At 44.3% G+C, this 22666-nt stretch overlaps 1 protein-coding gene across 3 annotated transcripts in view; it reads left to right on the top strand.

Moving 5' to 3' along the window:
• Nucleotides 1-22419, top strand: part of slc30a7 (solute carrier family 30 member 7) — a 100744-nt gene extending 78325 nt beyond the window's left edge. For all 3 annotated transcript variants that reach the window (XM_072511366.1, XM_072511369.1, XM_072511368.1), the window contains 3 exons: nt 5917-6007; nt 6113-6262; nt 19692-22419. In XM_072511366.1, coding sequence (XP_072367467.1) covers nt 5917-6007; nt 6113-6262; nt 19692-19739 — 289 coding nt within the window. In that variant the 3' untranslated portion in view covers nt 19740-22419. The remainder of the gene's footprint in view (nt 1-5916; nt 6008-6112; nt 6263-19691) is intronic.
• The last annotated feature ends 247 nt before the right edge of the window (nt 22420-22666 follow it).

The raw sequence follows: 22666 nt of genomic DNA, 5'->3' as shown, positions 1-22666 counted from the left end.
CCCAGAGGACCATAGGCTGCTGTCCCCTTTGAGAGCTAACAGATGGTGATTTAACCGGAGGGTCACCAAACCTCAGACATGGGGCCAAGTTGAGAAGGTGGGACTTTTTCTACTTATTAAACTGAATGTGGATTTCATAAGTTCTCTTTCTGTCCTTCCCAACTCAGTTATTCTGCAATTTTATACAGATATGAATATAAATATATGAATACAAGGAAGTAGAATCTGTGCTTCAACCTCATTTGACCATGCAACTCTTAGGAATAATATGTATTAGCTTTAGAGGGAGTGCATTGTAGATTTACCAGAATGATATCTGGACACTAATTAGGAGGGAGATTACATGACTCAGGGTTGTATTCCCTTGAATTGATTAATATATGAAGAAGGGGTTGTGTTATAATATCTACTTGCGAATTGGCTGATATTCGTCCTTTTAGTTCCATATGTAATTGTAAGGGGACGTTAAGGGAAAGCAGTTGGGTAGATAGGAATAGATTATTTCTGCTGGGTGAAGTAGAACTAGAGGGCATAATCTAAATATTAGAGCCAGTCCTTTCGGGATTGAAATTAAGAAACACTTCTACATGTAAAAGGTGGTAGACATTTGGATCGTTCTTCCATAACTGCTATTGATGCTAGGTCAATTATTAATTTCAAAACTAAGATTGGTAAACTTTTATTAAACTGAGATATTAAGGATATGGGGAAAGGCGCAGATATGAATTTAGGTTGGAAATCAATTATTGAATGGCGGAACAGACTCTGGCTAAAATACTGGAGAAAATTCTGAAAGAGCGAATCTATCTCCACTGGGAGAGGCACGGTTTGATTAGGGATAGTCAGCATGGCTTTATCAGAGGGAGGTCATGCCTAACAAATTTGATTGAGTTTTTTGAGCATGTAACCAAATGTATAGATGAGGATAGCGCAGTTGATGTAGTTTACATGGATTTCAGCAAAGCCTTTGACAAGGTCCCACATGGGAAACTTATTAAGAAGGCAAATTCATGTGTTATACAAGGTGATTTGATGAGGTGGATTCATAAATGGCTCAGTGGTAGGAGACAGGGTAATGATAGACTGTTGCTTTAGTGTCTGGAGGCCAGTGACTAGTGGCTTACCACAGGGATTTGTGTTGGGCCCCCTATTGTTTGTCATTTATAGAAATGATGTAGATGACTATGTGGGGGATAGGATCAGTAAGTTTGCAGATGACACAAAGATTGGCCGGGTGATTAACAGTGAGATTGAGTGTCTTGGGTTGCAGGATGATCTAGACAGGATGGCAGGATAGTCAAATGGGCAGATAAGTGGAAGATGGAATTTAACCCTGAAAAGTGAGAGGTGATATACTCTGAAGGAATAATTTAACAAGTCTATTATGAAATTTCTGACACTGGAAAGTTCCGAAGAACAAGGGAACGTGGCATGTTTGTCCATAGATCTCTGAAGGTAGAAGGGCAAGTTAAATAGGGTGGTGGAAAAGCATATGGGACACTCCCTTTTATGAATTGGGGCATAGATTACAAAAGCAGGGATGTCATGATGGAGCTGTATAGAACATTGGTGAGGCCACAGCTGGAATACTGTGTGTAATTCTGGTCACCACATTATAGGATGGATGTAATTGCACTGGAGGGGATGCAGAGAAGATTCACCAGAATGTTGCCTGGGATGGAACATTTTAAGTTATAAAGAGAAGTTGGATAGGCTTGGGTTGTTTTCTCTGGAGCAGAGAAGATCGAGGGGTGACCTGATTAAGGTGTACAAGATTATGTGGGGCTTGGGCAGGGTGGATAGGGATCAGTTGTTCTCATTGGTTGAAGGGTCAGTTGCGAGGGGACACGAGTTCAAAGTGAGGGGTGGAAGGTTATGGGGAGATTTGAGGAAAATCTTTTTTATCCAGAGTGGTGACGGTCTTGAATGCACTGCCTGGGAGGGTGGTAGAGGTGGGATGCCTCGCATCCTTTAATAGGTACTTGGATGAGTACTTGGCATGCCATAACATTCAAGACTATGGGCCAAGTGCTGGCAAGTGGGATTGGTGAGCCGGTCAGGGCCTTTCATGCGTTGGTGCAGACTCGATGGGCCGAAGGACCTCTTCTGCACTGTAGTATTCTGTGTAAATGACCACCTCCTGTTCCAATGTTTCATTACAATTACTGCTTCCCATTTCCAGGATGAACTATCTACATTTAGTTACATTTTTAAAAATCCTGCAATTATGCATTTTTGTAATCTTTTTCTTTCTGTCTTCAATTTTAATCTCATAATTTTGTTCAGTTGTTAGCTTGTAGGCAGCCAATTGTTCAGACTAGTTATGGAATCTGGATCATAAAGCGAAAGAAGTGTTTGTAGTGAAGCATCACATTCCAGATTTTTATTTTGACTACTTTTCACCCTGAATGATTTTTCCTTCTCAATTTATGGGGCCAACGATTGGTTAGTGACTCAAATAAGTAGGTTCTTGTGTCTGTCTGAAAGCCAAAAGAACACCCCATAGTGCATTACAATCAATTCAATACTTCTAAGTGTAGTCAGAATTATAGTGTATGAAATGCTGCAGCCAACTTGTAAACATCAAGATTCCACAAACAGCAATGTGACTGCATAATCTGTTTTGGTGATGTTGGTTGAGGGATACATATTGGTCAGAACACCAGGAATGAAAACTCTGCTATAATAAAAACAAAATACTGTGGATGCTGGAGATCTGGGAACTCTGCTATTTTATATCAAAATTGTATAAAGCCCAAACAACATTTTGAGAGATTTTTGCCTGTGCCTTTAATTAAATTTCCAGTTTCCGAGTTCATAAAATATTGGGAATATTCGCAGGCATATATTGGAAATATTCTCAGGCAGACAATTCAGTTCTGCTGCAGAGAAAAGCTCAAAGTGCATCATGATAACAGCTTTGTCGATTCAAATTGCCATCATGGAAAATCTTATCAAGTCTGCAGGCTAACTATAGCCAGCATCAAGCAGAAATGGGACCGATGCCAATCAATGGAAGGTCGTCAAAGTTGCGGCAAGGGGGTTCCCATATTTAAAACAGTTTTGTATTAAAATTAGTTGAGTTCTTTATCTTCTAATGTGACAAGAAATTAAAGTAGTTAATTTCACCAATCCAATCTGAAAGTGTGTAAAAGACTTTAATTACCATATGAACTTACAAATACTCGATGGCTTCATTTGAAAGAAGAATTACAAATACTTTGACGAACAGAATAAAATAATGAGCTGATTTTCTTCCGATCACTCAAATTGTTTCGCAAGAGTTATTTGTTCTGAAGCAAACATAAAAAACACATTTTTAGATAGTGAGTATTAAAAATGAGGTACTTTTGGGGGGGGGGGGGGGTCGGTGGCGGCATGTGGTGCAGTGGTTAGCACTGGGACTACAGCGCTGAGGACCCGGGTTCGAATCCAAGCCCTGTGTCACTGTCCGTGTGGAGTTGGCACATTCTCTCCGTGTCTGCGTGAGTTTCACCCCCACAACCCAAAGATGTGTAGGTTAGGTGGATTGGCCAGGCTAAATTGCCCCTTAATTGGAAAACAAAAATAATTGGGTACTCTAAATTTATAAAAGAAATATGAGGTACTTGGGGATTACAGTTTTTTAATTGGGGAGGAAGAATACAATTCTTCAATAATGTGGAATTGAAGAGGTATGGTTTAGGTTCAGATATTGCAGGATAGATATAGGACAGAGGTCAGAGGTAGGTTCTTTACGCAAAGAGTAGTGAGGCCGTGGAATGCCCTACCTGCTACAGTAGTGAACTCGCCAACATTGAGGGCATTTAAAAGTTTATTGGATAAACATATGGATGATAATGGCATAGTGTAGGTTAGATGGCTTTTGTTTCGGTGCAACATCGTGGGCCGAAGGGCCTGTACTGCGCTGTATTGTTCTATGTTCTATGTTCTATAACTACTTTGGCAATGCAGACTGTATTTATTGCCTGAATCCAAATGACTTTGTTTGCATTTCTAGGTTTAAAATTTTACTAAAACTAAAGGTTTTTAGAAGTTGTGAAATGTTCATTCTGGATGTTGTGTAAATCAGGAATTGTACCTATTTGACAACACAAAGTAGTTTCTAATAATTGAATCCACAAAGTTCAGAGCAGATATTTTCCATTTCCTCTACTTTGCAGAATGGACTCATACTTGCTTACAATTAGACAAATTCGGCATCTTATGGTGTAAACTGTGCAAATGTGCGGCTCCAGTCCCACGGCTCCAGTCCTTGCACCACCTGAGGTGACCTCGCAGGCACTCCATTGTACTTGAGAAGGCAGCTGAACAAACTGTCTCAGGGCAACTAGGGATTGGCCCTAAAAGAATAAAGGCCTGGGCTCTTATAATTACAATAACTTTACTTTTTTATTCTATTGCTCTTGAGCCCATTCTCCCATTGGCTTGTGATCACACATTTCAGTGCAGGCACTCGTTTAAATGACTTAAATTGCTAGACCCCAAGACCTTTTATTTATCCTTCTTCCCACATATATTCCAATGTAATCTTGCGACTAAAGTGTACAACTTAAGACTTTCCTTTTTTGCTGATGTTCTACCTAAATGCTTTATCTTATTTCCTTTTGATCTTTCTATTTACAATACTTTATCTCAATATGATCTGTAAATTGGACAAAACCTCCTCTATCCAAATCCTGGTTATTTTTGCGTATTTTACCTAGTTTTTATTTGACATTTATTTTTTGAAATTAATTTGGAGTACCCAATCTTTTTTTCCAATTGAGGGCAATTTTGCGCGACCAATCCACCTAACCTGCACACTTTTGGGATTGTGGGAGTGAGACCCATGCAGACACTGGGAGAATATGCAAACTCCAAGCGGACAGTGACCCTGGGCCAGGATCAAACCTGGGTCCTCAGCACTGTGAGGCAGCAGTGCTGATCACTGCACCACCATGCAGCCCCTTTATTTGACATTTCTGAACGTGGACTCCCAGTGCTAAACATTCTCGATATCCACCAATTCAAGAATGTTCGTTACCTCAAATGTCTCTTTCGTACCTCCCAAATCAGTATCTTAACTGTCCCACAATGTTGTCTCCATGCCCGTGCAACATCTTGTGTGGAACCTAGTCAAATTCCATGTATTTAATATCCATTAATCCTCTGTCTGTCCCCTCAGTGACTGGCATGTTAGATTAATGAAATATGGTCCGTCTTTCAAGGCACTTGATCATCTTAAATCTCACTTCCTGCTGCCACCAAAGAGAACATGCTGGAAAATCTCAGCAGGTCTGGTAGCATCTTTAGGGAGGGTAAAGAGCTAATATTTTGAGTCCAGATGACCCTCGCTTCCTGCTGTCTGTTATCAAACTGCATGGAGACTGCCTGAAAAGAAAACTAAGTTAGGGAAAACCCACAGCACACCAAGTTAAGAGCTGGTACATATGTATTCTTCTAGATGTTCACCAGTCTCGGTAGGATGGCTTTACAGATGGAAGCAATGTAGACCTACACATGAATCCTTTCATTCATGGCCAGGCTAATGATGTATTCCTGAAAGAGCATTAATCAATCATGAGAAAAGAGGTGGTATCCTATAATAAGTTCATGCCCTCACATTAGTGCCAATTGCATAACGCAAATCTATAATTTACACATCTGTAATTGAAACAAAATCCATGTAACATTTTCATGTGTATTGTGACCAGGAAAGTGGTCATGTCATCTGGTAAAAGAGCACTATTCTTAAGTGAATTGATGTTCACTAAAAGTAGTTTTATTTGAAACAGTAAATACGAATCCATGCTAAGCAAGTTGTCGTGGAAGCTAAATTGTAACAGTGCATTTTAAGCAGTGATGTGCCAAGCATAATTTAATGGTGTTGTACAAAAAGACCATTCTTCTGATTATGATCTCTTTCTTTGATAGTGTTATTCCACTCTTAAAGCAATCCATTGGGATTCTAATGCAACGCACTCCTCCACCTTTGGATCACGTGCTGCCCCAATGCTACCAGCGGGTATGTAGAATGCGCGTTATATGCAGTATTATGGAAAGACACATTTAGATTGCAGTTAGTATTTTACTGAACTGGAACTCAACTCTTTCTCATTTGTTCTTCCAGGTTCAACACTTGCAAGGTGTTTATAGCATAATCGATCCCCACTTCTGGACCTTGTGTAGTGAAGTTTACATTGGCACAGTAAAGCTTCTAGTAGCACCCGATGCAGATGCACGATGGATTTTGAGTCAAACACACAACATTTTCACTCAGGTATATGAAGGAAAAGCTTATGCTGTTCTATCGTGAATGTTTCTCTTTACCAATCTCCAAGGTTCAAAAATTGCCTGTGACTTTTTAAGAATTATTTGATAACGCCAAACTTAAGGCTTTCATGAAATTTAATCTTGCACTCTTAGGAAATGCTTCTTGCTGACACTGCAAACAATATTCTGTCATTTGTGTGCCTAAAGAAATGCACACTAAACTTGAAGAGTTTTGCTGTAACTTAAAGTCACATGATGGTCTTCACAAACTCAAAGGAAGCAACCATTCAGTACCCATGTTGAGAGGTTACTGGAGAATGTATTTGCTGTTTGGATTTGACACATCTTTAATGAGTCTATTACATCAACCAATCGGAACACTACTGCTACTTCAGTCTTATTATCTTAGCATATTTCTTGGAAACAGAAAAACGTTCTTTAGTTTTTGGTTTGCTTCAGAAAAACGGTTAAAATGTGCTAGTTAATCTTCTTTGATATTCACTGGTACTTGCAGGGTCTTTAGTGTGGAGGCTGGGTAATTTACACGTGATGCTTGAGGGCAGTCACACATTCATTATACACAGCAAAGGGAAAGGAAAAATTGTTAACTTCCCATGTTTGGTCTGCTTTGGGCTTTGAACCAGTTGTTCCTGAGGTCAAGTGGAAAAGCGACTCCAGTGCTGCTAATGGCAGGTTTTTGAAAGGGTCCCTATCAGTAATGTTGCCTCTTATTTTTATAATTTGATTAGTTGTACACATGAAAAAGGTAGGAAAAGTCCAGCTGGTCCCATCACAATGATAAAAGCTATGCATGTTGCCATTTCAACCTCCTAGTTATGGGGAGTTTCTAATGCATAATTCATTATTTTGAAGACCTCCACAATATTCCACTTAAACTCCACATTTTTCCCTAAGCTTGGACTGATAACTAACTGCTTTTAAACCGGGCCAGTTGAATGTCTGTCTCTTCTCTGGATCTTTTTCCAGCACTTTGAAATATAAAGTCTGACTCTAATTTTCTTAAGATAGAACATTATTTTTGCGCCTTCGTGTGGCACTTTACGAGGGTACACGGTGCTTGCCAAACTTTCAGCATTCACCACCTTTGTTCATGGAAAAATTATGTTGATATTATGTAAGCAGTTATGGATAGCAAGTTAAATTATACAAACTAGTGGCTCTCAGCAGTCTCTAATTTCTTTTCGAGCATTTGGGAAAATACCCTGAGGACTTGGAGCCTGATTGAAGAACTGTCATCCTGGCCAGGGCCATTCTGGATACACATCTACACTTCCATAACGGACAGATGCAGTGGAGACCTATGGAGAGATTATTGGAGAGAGATTAAATGCAGACTGGGTGACCGCTTTGCAGAACGACATTGGTTTGTCTGCAAGCAGGACCCAGACCTTCCTGTCACTTGCCATTTCAAATCACCGTCCTGCACTCATGTCCACGTGTCTGACCTTGGCCTGCTGCAGTGTTGCAATGAAGCCCAGCGCAAACTGGGGCAATAGCATCTCATATTGCGATTAGGCATGTTGCAGCCTTTTGGACTTGACGTTGAGTTCAAGACCTTCGGATTGCAAGCTCTTCTCTTCCATCTTCACCCCATTTTGCTTTCTATCAATTCACTTTCACTTCTTCCATTCATCCGTTTTCCCCTCAGCATTGTTTCTCTCTCTTCCCCCCCACCGGGCAACCTGGTCCCTGTTTCTGATTGTCCTTTGACACGCTGTTAGCTTTTGTTCTGCCATTAACACATTCTAATCTCTTAATGTTCCACTATCCATGATGTGGAGATGCTGGCGTTGGACTGGGGTGAGCACAATAAGAAGTTTTACAACACCAGGTTAAAGTCCAACAGGTTTGTTTCGAATCACTAGCTTTCCTCAGGTGCCTGAGGAAGGAGCAGTGCTCCGAAAGCTGGTGATTCAAAACAAGCCTGTTGGACTTTAACCTGGTGTCGTAAGGCTTCTTACTGTTCCACTATCAGCATCCTTCTTAGCCTTGATCACCCCTATTTACATTCTCTTTCTCTTTCTGTCCATGGCATCTTTGTCAATCTCCACCTATCGCTGACCCTCTATCCAGCCCTACTGCTCCATGCCAACCCCCCACCAAACAGTATAAATCTGCCCCTATTCCCAATTCTCTCTATGACAAAGAGTCATCCAGATTCAAAACGTTAGCTCCCTTCTCCGTCCATAGATGCTGTTGTTGTGTTGGGCGCTCTGGATCCGTGGAACACATACCGGTCACCAACACTTGAAATAGTGCAACACTATTTTATTGAATCATTAACTGTTTAACATACTCTCACTGTGGGTTAACATGATACTAGCTTTAACTAAAGACCTTTGCCTTGTCCTAACCAGTCGATGCACTCAGCACATGGTGAATGTCTGTACTGCAGGCTGTGAGCTCTGTCCTATCTAGCTGCAACTCGAATGAGCGGGAACTCTGATGCCCCCTGTCTTTATAGTGCGTGTGCTCTAACTGGTGATTGGCTGTGGTGTTGTGTGTTGATTGGTCCCACTGTGTGTCCATCAGTGTGTGTCTGCACCATGATATACTGGTGTATACTATGACATCACCCCCCCCCCCCCCCCCCCCTTTTATAAAAGAATGTACATGTGTGGCAATAAATAGTGTATGGTGAGAATGTCTCTGACTACGCGTGTGCGAAAGACATATTTACAGGACTATGTACATAAGAACTAAGCTATTTACATGGGAAGGTGCCTGGTGCAGAAAAACAGTATGCAACAAGAATAACGAGATGAACACTATATACAAACCATGTAAACGGTCAAACGGAAGAACCGAACAATTCAGAAAGTCTATAAGTTCACAAATTAAGCCTCTGAGGTGGGCGACAAATTCTGGTTGACCGCCTCAAGGGTGGGGCGGGATGCACCGGCTGAGGAGCGAGCTGGATTGCGTCAGAGTGACGAGGATGCAGTGTGACCGGGATCTCTGCATAGTCCATGGCAGGGTCAGCAGGAGGGCAAGGCGACAGTGGAGGATCACGTAGCGAGCGTGGAACGAGACGAAGGGCACATCGATTGTGGCACAGAATGGAGTCATCTGGTAGACGAACGAGCGGGGAACCACCTGCCGAAGGACAACAGCTGTTGCAGACCAGCCACCATCTGGAAGATGGATGCGGATGTTGTCATCTGGAGCCAGAGCAGGGAGATCAGCTGCACGGGAGTCATGAGCCGCCTTGTGCTGTGCACTAGACAGCTGCATCCGTCGAAGGACCGGAACGTGGTCGAGGTCTGGGACATGAATGGACGGCACTGTCGTCCTCCGGGTACGACCCATGAGCAATTGGGCTAGCGACAGGCCAGTGGACAGTGGGGCGGAGCGATAGGCCAGCAAGGCGAGGTAGAAATCGGACCCAGCACCGGCAGCCTTGCAGAGGAGCCGTTTGACTATGTGGACGCCCTTCTCCGCTTTGCCGTTGGATTGGGGGTACAGGGGACTGGATGTCACGTGTGCAAAATTGTACCGCCTGGCAAAGTTGGACCATTCCTGGCTTGCGAAGCAGGGGCCATTGTCCGACATAACCGATTTCGGCGTGAGAACAGCTGGTGAGTCAGTTTCAGCGGGAGCAGTGCGGAAGTGGCTGCTGGGAGGTAAGTCTGTCCTTTAAAAGCACTTGTCTTTGCAGGGGCAGGCCAGTCGATTTCGGCGGGAGTTGTGCTGGCTGGTTAGTCAATTTCAGCAGGAGCTGAGAATTTTTTTTTAAAAATTAGTCTTTTAGGCGGGAATAGGAAGTCGACCCGCGGACGTCTGGGAAGACCCTCACCAATAAATTCTGGTGGAGAGGAAACCCGAGACACTACACGTGTAGTGTCTCCCACCCGCCCTCCTCCTCTAACCTAATAATAAAACCCATTGGTCTGAGGTAAGTACCATATTTTATTATATTATTATTATTTTTTATTAAAAAATTTAATTTAGTTGTTAGCCAGATCTTGGTAGAAAGTTAGAGGAATGGCAGGGAAGGGAGTGCAATGTTCCTCCTGCAGGATGTTTGAGGTGAGGGATGCAGTTAGTGTCCATGCTGATTTTACCTGCAGGAAGTGCTGCCATCTCCAGCTCCTCCAAGACCGAGTTAGGGAACTGGAGCTGGAGTTGGAAGAACTTCGGATCATTCGGGAGGCAGAAGGGGTCATAGATAGCAGCTTCAGGGAATTAGTTACACCAAAGATTGGAGATAGGTGGGTAACTGTAAGAGGGACTGGGAAAAAGCAGTCAGTGCAGGGATCCCCTGCGGTCGTTCCCCTGAGAAACAAGTATACCGCTTTGGATACTTGTGGGGGGGGGGACTTACCAGGGGTAAGCCATGGGGTACGGGCCTCTGGCACGGAGTCTGTCCCTGTTGCTCAGAAGGGAAGGGGGAGAGGAGCAGAGCATTAGTAATTGGGGACTCTATAGTCAGGGGCACAGATAGGAGATTTTGTGGGAGCGTGAGAGACTCACGTTTGGTATGTTGCCTCCCAGGTGCAAGGGTACGTGATGTCTCGGATCGTGTTTTCCGGGTCCTTAGGGGGGAGGGGGAGCAGCCCCAAGTCGTGGTCCACATTGGCACTAACGACATAGATAGGAAAGGGGACAAGGATGTCAGGCAGGCTTTCAGGGAGCTAGGATGGAAGCTCAGAACTAGAACAAACACAGTTGTTATCTCTGGGTTGTTGCCCGTGCCACGTGATAGTGAGATGAGTGGCTACAGGGATGGTGCAGGCGGGAGGGATTCAGGTTTCTGGATAACTGGGGCTCTTTCTGGGGAAGGTGGGACCTCTACAGACAGGATGGTCTACATCTGAACCTGAGGGGCACAAATATCCTGGGGGGGGAGATTTGTTAGTGCTCTTTGGGGGGGTTTAAACTAATGCAGCAGGGGCATGGGAACCTGGATTGTAGTTTTAGGGTAAGGGAGAATGAGAGTATAGAGGTCAGGAGCACAGATTTGACGTCGCAGGAGGGGGCCAGTGTTCAGGTAGGTGGTTTGAAGTGTGTCTACTTCAATGCCAGGAGTATACGAAACAAGGTAGGGGAACTGGCAGCATGGGTTGGTACCTGGGACTTCGATGTTGTGGCCATTTCGGAGACATGGATAGAGCAGGGACAGGAATGGATGTTGCAGGTTCCGGGGTTTAGGTGTTTTAGTAAGCTCAGAGAAGGAGGCAAAAGAGGGGGAGGTGTGGCGCTGCTAGTCAAGAGCAGTATTACGGTGGCGGAGAGGATGCTAGATGGGGACTCTTCTTCCGAGGTAGTATGGGCTGAAGTTAGAAACAGGAAAGGTCACCCTGTTGGGAGTTTTTTATAGGCCTCCTAATAGTTCTAGGGATGTAGAGGAAAGGATGGCGAAGATGATTCTGGATAAGAGCGAAAGTAACAGGGTAGTTATTATGGGAGACTTTAACTTTCCAAATATTGACTGGAAAAGATATAGTTTGAGTACAATAGATGGGTCGTTTTTTGTACAGTGTGTGCAGGAGGGTTTCCTGAAACAATATGTTGACAGGCCAACAAGGGGCGAGGCCACGTTGGATTTGGTTTTGGGTAATGAACCAGGCCAGGTGTTGGAATTGGAGGTAGGAGAGCACTTTGGGGACAGTGACCACAATTCGGTGACGTTTACGTTAATGATGGAAAGGGATAAGTATACACCGCAGGGCAAGAGTTATAGCTGGGGGAAGGGCAATTATGATGCCATTAGACGTGACTTGGGGGGGATAAGGTGGAGAAGTAGGCTGCAAGTGTTGGGCACACTGGATAAGTGGAGCTTGTTCAAGGATCAGCTACTGCGTGTTCTTGATAAGTATGTACCGGTCAGGCAGGGAGGAAGGCGTCGAGCGAGGGAACCGTGGTTTACCAAGGAAGTGGAATCTCTTGTTAAGAGGAAGAAGGAGGCCTATGTGAAGATGAGGTGTGACGTTTCAGTTGGGGTGATGGATAGTTACAAGGTAGAGAGGAAGGATCTAAAGAGAGCTAAGAAGAGCAAGGAGGGGACATGAGAAGTATTTGGCAGGAAGGATCAAGGAAAACCCAAAAGCTTTCTATAGGTATGTCAGGAATAAGCGAATGACTAGGGAAAGAGTAGGACCAGTCAAGGACAGGGATGGGAAATTGTGTGTGGAGTCTGAAGAGATAGGCGAGATACTAAATGAATATTTTTCGTCAGTATTCACTCAGGAAAAAGATAATGTTGTGGAGGAGAATGCTGAGCCCCAGGCTAATAGAATAGATGGCATTGAGGTACGTAGGGAGAGGTGTTGGCAATTCTGGACAGGCTGAAAATAGATAAGTCCCCGGGACCTGATGGGATTTATCCTAGGATTCTCTGGGAGGCCAGGGAAGAGATTGCTGGACCTTTGGCTTTGATTTTTATGTCATCATTGGCTACAGGAATAGTGCCAGAGGACTGGAGGACAGCAAATGTGGTCCCTTTGTTCAAAAAGGGGAGCAGAGACAACCCTGGCAACTATAGACCGGTGAGCCTCACGTCTGTAGTGGGTAAAGTCTTGGAGGGGATTATAAGAGACCAGATTTATAATCATCTAGATAGGAATAATATGATCAGGGATAGTCAGCATGGCTTTGTGAAGGGTAGGTCATGCCTCACAAACCTTATTGAGTTCTTTGAGAAGGTGACTGAACAGGTAGATGAGGGTAGAGCAGTTGATGTGGTGTATATGGATTTCAGTAAAGCGTTTGATAAGGTTCCCCACGGTAGGCTATTGCAGAAAATACGGAGGCTGGGGATTGAGGGTGATTTAGAGATGTGGATCAGAAATTGGCTAGCTGAAAGAAGACAGAGGGTGGTGGTTGATGGGAAATGTTCAGAATGGAGTACAGTCACAAGTGGAGTACCACAAGGATCTGTTCTGGGGCCGTTGCTGTTTGTCATTTTTATCAATGACCTGGAGGAAGGCGCAGAAGGGTGGGTGAGTAAATTTGCAGACGATACTAAAGTCGGTGGTGTTGTCGATAGTGTGGAAGGATGTAGCAGGTTACAGAGGGATATAGATAAGCTGCAGAGCTGGGCTGAGAGGTGGCAAATGGAGTTTAATGTAGAGAAGTGTGAGGTGATTCACTTTGGAAGGAATAACAGGAATGCGGAATATTTGGCTAATGGTAAAGTTCTTGAAAGTGTGGATGAGCAGAGGGATCTAGGTGTCCATGTACATAGATCCCTGAAAGTTGCCACCCAGGTTGATAGGGTTGTGAAGAAGGCCTATGGAGTGTTGGCCTTTATTGGTAGAGGGATTGAGTTCCGGAGTCGGGAGGTCATGTTGCAGCTGTACAGAACTCTGGTACGGCCGCATTTGGAGTATTGCGTACAGTTCTGGTCACCGCATTATAGGAAGGACGTGGAGGCTTTGGAGCGGGTGCAGAGGAGATTTACCAGGATGTTGCCTGGTATGGAGGGGAAATCTTATGAGGAAAGGCTGATGGACTTGAGGTTGTTTTCGTTGGAGAGAAGAAGGTTAAGAGGAGACTTAATAGAGGCATACAAAATGATCAGGGGGTTGGATAGGGTGGACAGTGAGAGCCTTCTCCCGCGGATGGAAATGGCTGGCACGAGGGGACATAACTTTAAACTGAAGGGTAATAGATATAGGACAGAGGTCAGAGGTAGGTTCTTTACGCAAAGAGTAGTGAGGCCGTGGAATGCCCTACCTGCTACAGTAGTGAACTCACCAACATTGAGGGCATTTAAAAGTTTATTGGATAAACATATGGATGATAATGGCATAGTGTAGGTAAGATGGCTTTTGTTTCGGTGCAACATCGTGGGCCGAAGGGCCTGTACTGCGCTGTATTGTTCTATAACCGTGAGTGGGATGCCGTGTTGAGCAAAGGTGTCCTTACAGGCATGGCTGACTGCAGACGATGTGATGTCGTGCAACCGTATCACCTCCCGGGTAATTTGAAAAGTAGTCCACGATCAGGACATAGTCTCTGCCCAGCGCGTGGAAAAGGTCAATACCCACCTTGGTCCAAGGTGACGTGACCAACTCATGGGGCTGCAGGGTCTCACGTGGTTGGGCCGGCTGGAAGCGCTGACAAGTGGGCAGTTGAGCACTGTGCTGGCTATGTCTTCATTAATGCTGGGCCAATACACTGCCTTTCGGGCCCGTCGGCGGCACTTTTCACGCCAAGATGGTCCTCGTGTAGCTGTTCCAGGACGAGCTGGCGCATGCTATGCGGGATAGCAATGCGGTCCAGTTTCAGAAGAACCCCGTCTACTACCGCCAGATCATCTCTGACATTATAGAACTGAGGGCATTGGCCCTTGAACCACCCGTCTGTTAGGTGGCGCATGACACGCTGTAGCAAAGGGTCAGCCGCTGTCTCGCGGCTAATTTGGACGAGGAGTTCAACTGAGGCAGGTAGATTGGAGGCCACGAAGGCCACATGGGCGTCAACCTGGCAGACTAATCCCGCTGGGTCACATGGAGTGTTGACTGCCCTGGAGAGAGCGTCAGCAATGATGAGGTCTTTGCCTGGGGTGTATACCAGCTGGAAGTCATATCGCCGGAGCTTGAGAAGAATGCGCTGGAGGCGAGGCATCATGTCGTTCAAGCCTTTCTGTATTATATTGACCAGCGGGCGATGGTCTCGACGGTGAATTGAGGAAGTCCGTACACGTAATCGTGAAATTTAACCGCACCGGTCAGAAGGCCCAGGCACTCCTTTTCTATCTGCACGTAGCGCTGTTCCGTGGGGGTCATGGCGCGTGACGCATGTGCAACGGGGGCCCATGATGAGGCCTCCTCACGTTGCAGGAGCACTGCCCCCATGATGGATTAGATGGCATCGAAATTTTGGTCTCTTTTGCTGGATCAAAGAAAGCTTAAGACCGGGGCCGTGGTGAGTTTGGTTTTGAGTTCTCTCCATTCGCGCTCGTGGGCAGGGAGCCTTTGGAAGTCTGTCGTCATCCTGACCAGGTTCCTAAGAGCCGTGGTATGAGAGGCGAGGTTGGGGGTGAACTTCCCTAAAAAGTTGACCATGCTCAGAAATCGGAGGACCGCCTTCTTGTCCTCTGGCGTTTTCATGGCTGTGATAGCAGCCACCTTGTCCTCATCCGGCCGCACACCCAACTGGGAGATGTGGTCCCCGAGGAACTTGAGTTCCGTCTGACCAAAAGAGCATTTGGCCCTGTTGAGGCGTAGGCCCTGCTCACGTATGCGTTTGAATACGCACTGGAGGCGACTGACATGCACCTGCGGGGTGGTGGACTAAATGATTATGTCGTCGACATAGACGCGAACACCTTCAATGCCTTCCATCATTTGTTCCATAATCCTATGGAACACTTCTGAAGCAGATATGATCCCAAACAGCATCCTGTTGTAACAATATCTGCCAAAGGGGGTATTGAATGTACACAGTTTCCTGCTGGATGTGTCAAGCTGGATTTGCCAGAATCCTTTTGAGGGTCGAGTTTGGTGAAGAGCTTGGCGCGAGCCATCTCGCATGTGATCTCTTCGTGCTTGGGAATTGGGTAATGCTCCCTCGTATTGCGATTTAGATCCTTGGGATCAATGCCCACTATTTCAAAAAGTAGGATGGCTTTGAGTGACTTGTGCGTCATTTCAAGTTGGCACAAACCACTGGCTGCAATGGCATTGCCATTCTAATCCAATAGCTGGCAGGTTGATGGAAGGATGGCTGGTTTGACACGAAGGCTTTGGAAGTCAGACCGCGCAATGAGATTAGTGGAGGCACAGTGCCCAGGCAGAATCTTATTTGGGACCGGTTGACCGTCAGAGTGGCACACCACTCATCGTCTGGATCGATGCTGTATACAGACAGCGGCTGGTGTCTTTGCTTCGGGGACACCCTGTTTTTTGTTACGATACCGACTCGGAAAGGCGCCTTCGGGTCCTCGGTGTCACTGCTGTGTGGGAGGTCCGCATCGGACTCGGTGACCGTGGGTTGAATTACCCGGACATTCCTGCGAGGCTGGCTGAAGCGATATGAAATGGCAGGCTGAGCTGCTCAGCAGAAGGCAGCGGCAGGCTGAGCTGCTCGGCAGAAGGCAGCATAGTGGCCGAGTCTGCCACATCTTGGGCATTGTCGAGATTTGGCAGGGCATTGCCGTTTTAAATGGGTGGAGCCACAGTTGCCGCACGACGTAGCGTCAGCACGTTCGTTGCGCCACCGCGCATGTGAGGTGCGGTCGTGCGTGGTGCGCCTCTGCGCATTACATTCCTCAATGTCGACGTCCCCTCGTTTGGTGCGCACAAGCACAGGAGTCCGCGAAAAGCGTGCAAAATGGCCGCCTCATCCAGGCTGAGGCCCTGGAGTTGCTCAATTGCTTCGACCCGTTCCGCCTCGTGGGGACCTTGCCGCGCCGTTTCAGCCGCTTGGATGTGGGAATACCGACTCGTGGCTTTTCGTGTAGGACACAGGTCTCCGTGGCGGTTGCTAGGGTGAGCTGCTTTACTTTGAGGAGCTGCTGTCGTAGGGGGTCCGACTGAACACCGAAAACGATCTGGTCGCAAATCATGGAGTCAGAGGTGGGCCCGTAGCTGCAAGATTGCGCAAGGATGCGGAGGTGCATGATTAAGGATTGGAAAGGTTCATCCTTATCTTGCAAACGCTGCTGGAACACGTAGCGCTCGAAACATTCACCTCTACACTGCAGTGAGTGTCAAACTTGAGGAGGACCGTCTTGAACTTTGTTTTATCTTCATCATCCGCAAAGGTGAGAGAATTGAAAATGTGGATGGCATGGTCCCCGGCCGTGGAGAGGAGAAGAGAAATCTTCCTGGTATCCGAGGCGTCCTCCCTGTCTGTGGCCTCGAGGAAGAGCTGGAAGCGCTGTTTGAATATCTTCCAGTTGGCCCCTCGGTTGCTGGCGATGCGGAGCGGCGGCGGGCAAATGTTGTCCATGTTGCAGGATGACGGAATGCTGGCGGAAGGCAGATCACTTGCAGGTAGGTCTAAGAAGTGCTGATATCCCTCAACTGGTATCATGTGTTGGGCGCTCTGGATCCGTGGAACACATACAGGTCACCAACACTTGAAATAGTGCAACACTATTTTATTGATGTGGAGATGCCGGCGTTGGACTGGGGTGAGACAGGTTAAAGTCCAACAGGTTTGTTTCGATGTCACTAGCTTTCGGTGCGCTGCTCCTTCCTCCGGTGAATGGAGAGGTATGTTCCAGAAACATATATATGGACAAATTCAAAGATGCCAGACGATGCTTGGAATGCAAGCATTAGCAGGTGATTAAATCTTTACAGATCCAGAGGTGGGGTAACCCCAGGTTAAAGAGGTGTGAATTGTGTCAAGCCAGGACAGTTGGTAGGATTTCGCAGGCCGCCTCTGATCTCCGGGTAAGCGTTCTTCAAGGCGGCCTTTAGGACGCGCGACAACGCAGAATCGCCGAGCAGAAACTTATGACCAAGTTCCGCACACATGAGTGCGGCCTCAACCGGGACCTGGAATTCATGTCGCATTACATTCATCCCCCACCATCTGGCCTGCGAAATCCTACCAACTGTCCTGGCTTGACACAATTCACACCTCTTTAACCTGGGGTTACCCCATCTCTGGATCTGTAAAGATTTAATCACCTGCTAATGCTCACATTCCAAGCATTGTCTGGCATCTTTGAATTTGTCTATATATATGTTTCTGGAACATACCTCATCATTCACCTGAGGAAGGAGCAGCGCTCTGAAAGCTAGTGATCCGAAACAAAACCTGTTGGACTTTAACCTGGTGTTGTAAGACTTCTTACCGTACTATTTTATTGAATCATTAACTGTTTAACATACACTCACTGTGGGTTAACACAATATTGGCTTTAACTAAAGACCTTTGCCTTGTCCTAACCAGTCGATGCACTCAGCACATGGTGAATGTCTGTGCTGCAGGCTGTAAGCTCTGTCCTACGAGGAAGCTGCAGCTCGAATGAGCAGGAACTCTGATGCCCCCTGTCTTTATAGTGCGTGTGCTCTAACAGGTGATTGGCTGCGGTGTTGTGTGTGTTGATTGGTCCCACTGTGTGTCCATCAGTGTGTGTTTGCACCATGATATACTGGTGTATATTATGACAGCTGTCAGACCTGCTGAGATTATCCAGTATTTTCTGTTTGTTTCAGATGCCAGCATCTACAGTAATATGCAATCTACCCATTTAAAAGTTTAACTATATCTTTAGCTCCACTAAAACTACCCTGCAGCATTACTCATGGCCTTATACAGTCCTTGATGGCTCTCTTACTCTTAACATAGACATTAGAATTTACAGTGCAGAAGGAGGCACCAGAGTCCGCACTGGAAAGACAAACCCACATAAGCCCACACCTCCACCATATCCCCTCAACCCATTAACCCCACCTAATCTTTTTTTGAACATTATGGGCAATTTGTCATGGCCAATCCACCTAACCTGCACATCTTTGGACTGTGGGAGCAAACCGGAGCAGCCTGAGGAAACCCACGCAGACACAGGGAGAACGTGCAGACTCCGCACAGACAGTGACCCAAGCCGGGAATCAAACCTGGGACTCTGGAGCTGTGAAGCTACTGTGCTGCCCAACTAACCTAACTAATAATGTCCTTGCTATCACTGTCATGCCCACATTGACTAGAACTATGGAAAGAATGATACATTATACCTATCTTATTATCTTCAGAGTCGCTTACTCTTTAGGCAAAGTTGCTTACTCTTTAGGCAAACAAATGATTTTAAAAGTACTCTATTTTTTAACTGTGCTGCAATTATCCAATCTACTAGTTCCCACACAATCTTGCTCCAGTCCATTGTCATTTTTGTAAATGTTGGGCTCTCCTTACAAACTGGCACTAGCATTACATTTTCAATATCATTGATCGGACTAAGTTAAATCTTATTAATCTGATCAGCGTCAATTGAAGAATGTCAGAACTTTATTAGAAAGATAGATTTAACCTGATGAAATGATTTGTATGAGGCATTTAACTTCAATCCATTCCTTCCTTCATGAAACCTGTACATTATTTATTATTGAAGTGGGTAGTTCCAGCCTCCCCCCTGCCCTTTTATTATCTGGTGGGTAGTGGATTAGGAGCTTATTTTGTGCCTTCTTACTCTTGATATCCTCCTGGGTGCATAGCTTTGACTGTTTACTGAGTGAAACATTTGCCAAGGCAGGTTCGCAGAATCATGTTGCACAAAAGTAATACATATCAAGCCATTCATGTAATGGAACATGATGTGGTGAAACATTTAGCACAACAATGTACATTCACAAAATGTAGGTTATTAAACATTTTTGAAATGTTGTTTTTGTTTAAAGTAAAAAGGAAAAATTGAATTATTTACTAATACTTAGAAATGTTGGGGACAAGGAAACACATTCCTGCTTCATTTCAATGGGTGAATAAACATTTTTTTTTGTCCCTTTCATTCACAGGCAGGAATAAGACAACTTTACGTCCAGATTGACTTTGCAGCTCTGTAAAGTGGTCTAAAAACAAATGGGTCCAAAACCCTGGTGCTGGGATCAGGGAATAAATTTAACTGCTGTTGGGTTGCTGGATTGAAACACCACTACTATACAGTGCGCTTGAATGTGTACAGAGCACTATTTATTTGCATCTTTGGAAGGTTCTCCTCAAAGGAGTCGAGGAATAGTGAAGTAATCTGCATAGTCACTACCTACTAGATCTGGAACCACCTTTTATGTCAAGGCCTAAAGTGTCTTATTTCATCTCGACTTTATCAAGGAATTAAAGCTGTGTCAGTGTTCTGTTGTCTGATGAGCTAAAACATTGTGTGGTATAATCCTGCATCCTATTTGGCAGACGCGTTCCCACATTTCATTCTATTCCTGTTTTTGTAAATATTGTTGTCCTGACTATCATTCTGCTATGTGCTCATTATTTTCTAATTGGTTGTATGCTGTACAGGTTAAATGAAATGAACCATATTCAGTTTCTGAAGTGCCTTTTTACAGTTGACAAGAAGTAATATGTAAAGGAGGGAAGGTGGATACTGGACACATTGGGAAAAATTTGTAATCATTGACCAGTAGTGTACATCATGGCGAGCAGCATGGTTCTAATGCATTTTAATAGATTTTTTTAAAGGGGGGATTGGTGGGTGGGATGTTAATCTTATCCTTTTCGTAGTAGCGGGATACCAATCAATAGTGCATTCTCAACATCGCCCTTTTTTTCATCCTGTCGATTATATGCTGCTGGATATTTTAAAAATCCCACTTTCATCATGGCAATTTTGCACACTGGTGACTATTGTGCGTTCATCTGGATTGGGCAGGGGTGGAATTCGGGCAACGCAGCCAAGGATCCATGCAGAGCTTGTATGGCTAGACATTAATGTCCTCCGAAAACAAATATTCTATCAGAAAATGTTGACAGTAATTTTTTAATTTGTGTCCTCATTCCTCCTGGATCTGATTGTTTACAAGTGATCTGATCTGAATGGCATTTGGTTAAAATTACAGATTTAAGCACTGAGCTTTATTAGTTACTTACACAAAGGTTAAGTACTACAGATGCTGGAAATCTGAAATACAAACAGAAAATGTTGGAAGTACTAAGCAAACCAGGCAGCATCTGTGGGGATGGAAACAGATTTAATGTTGTATGCCAGTGACCTTTCGTCAGAATTGGAAAAAGCCACTGCCTGAGCTTTTTAGCCCTTTCTGTTTCTGTTTACAAATTGCTCAGCTAACCATAGAAGATTCAAAGAGGGACCTTTTATAGTATCTAGTTTGCCAGAAGGGCGGGTTAATTGTGAGTTTAGTGAATGGTTTCTCATTAATGTTTGTGCTGGTCCCGTTTAAACAGGTGTTGTAGACCAACCAAAGTCCAGCTTTTTGCTGTTGAGCAAGAAACTAGATAATTTGATTTATTTTTCGTTAAATGGTTACATTAATGAGGCTGCAAGAAAACTGTGATTCTAATGGAACTTAACACTGAGTTCATTAAGTTGTAGGGTAATGATGAGAAGTCTAACAAATAATCAGTACACAGCGCCACATCAGGAGAAATTGCCCAGAGTCATTTTGCCTGTGCATTATTGATTGGAGTAAGACTGAATTCCACTAGTGTCGATGATAGGGTAGTGTGCAAAGCAAAAGACTTCAGTCTGATTGCATTTTAGAAAATAGATGAAGATATTATTTTGTTTTGGCTGTTTCAGTAGTGAACAGAATCTACTTTTGTAAATTATTGGAATTCATCTAGCAACGAAGCTGTTTGGTGAAATCAGCTGCATAGGGAAATTTATTTGGAATATGATACAGTATCTTTCCATGGTTGCCAAACTGCATTGTCCAAAGCAAATGTTTACAGCTTGGAAATCTCCGTATGATTGAAATGTTTACACACAAAAGCTACAATCAAATCCTGTGTATCGGTGCAGGATAAAATGATGGTCGTGCACAGACATTCCTTTCTTTCTCCTTCCCCCTCCCCAGATGCTATCTATAAAAACAATTATGTGGTTTGCTTAAGTTCACGTCATTCGAGGTCTGTATCTCTCAATTCACATGCTACATGCGTGTTCAATTTCCAAAATGTGAGAGTAACTCGTGTAGGGCAAGTTCATCTTATAAACTTCAATAAATAAATACTTCTGCATCAAAGCGAAAGTATTTATATTGTGTTGGTGGGGAAGCATTGCTGTTCACTTTAAACAAAATAGAGTCTCACTGGCTGTATAATGCATTGTTGCTGCTTCTGGGAAAATTTTCAACAGTAAATCAAAGGGGTTCTTTGTTCTGTACCAAACCTTTGCCTCTACCCATAAATGAATTGGGCATTTGAGGAAAGAAGAGAGTTGTATTATTTTGTTAAAAAATATGGTTGTCAGACTGTAGACGTCTTTTTAAGTTTAGCGACTTTGAACAGAACTTTCTGGAAGCGCCACTTGAAGGCCTTGAGCTGTTCAGTTGATTTTTAAAATCATTCTAGATAAATCTCTTGAGATTCTCAGAAAGCCTCAGAAAAGAGATTCAGTACAGTATTTTTAATAATTTGAAGCAGACTTGTAAATGTCACCAAAGCAATTTGAAGTACGCACAACTATGAAGTAAAGACTCTACAGTAAATTGTCTGATCAAAAAACTTGTCTGATTTACAGAAATATACATAATAAATATTTTGACAACTACAGCATTTTGTACAAGTTTTTAAAATGTTCACTTTGTTTTTCCTCACAGGAATAACTAGATTACCAAGCTCCTTCCGGTTTATTGCTAAATTATTGAACATTGCTCCCTATTTCTTTCGCCACGTTTTTTATAAAATCCTAAAATAACTAATAACTTTGGAAGAACAGTTGGTAAACTCAAGAACTTCAACAGAATGTAACTGAGCTCCATAAATCTCTTCATAGGCAAACGCTTCTCTGTTTCATGAT

Source organism: Scyliorhinus torazame, chromosome 7, assembly GCF_047496885.1.
Source record: "Scyliorhinus torazame isolate Kashiwa2021f chromosome 7, sScyTor2.1, whole genome shotgun sequence".
In the NCBI taxonomy this organism is placed as follows: Eukaryota; Metazoa; Chordata; class Chondrichthyes; order Carcharhiniformes; family Scyliorhinidae; genus Scyliorhinus; species Scyliorhinus torazame.
Note: the sequence above shows the minus strand (reverse complement) of the source record. Positions and strands in the feature narration are given on the sequence as shown.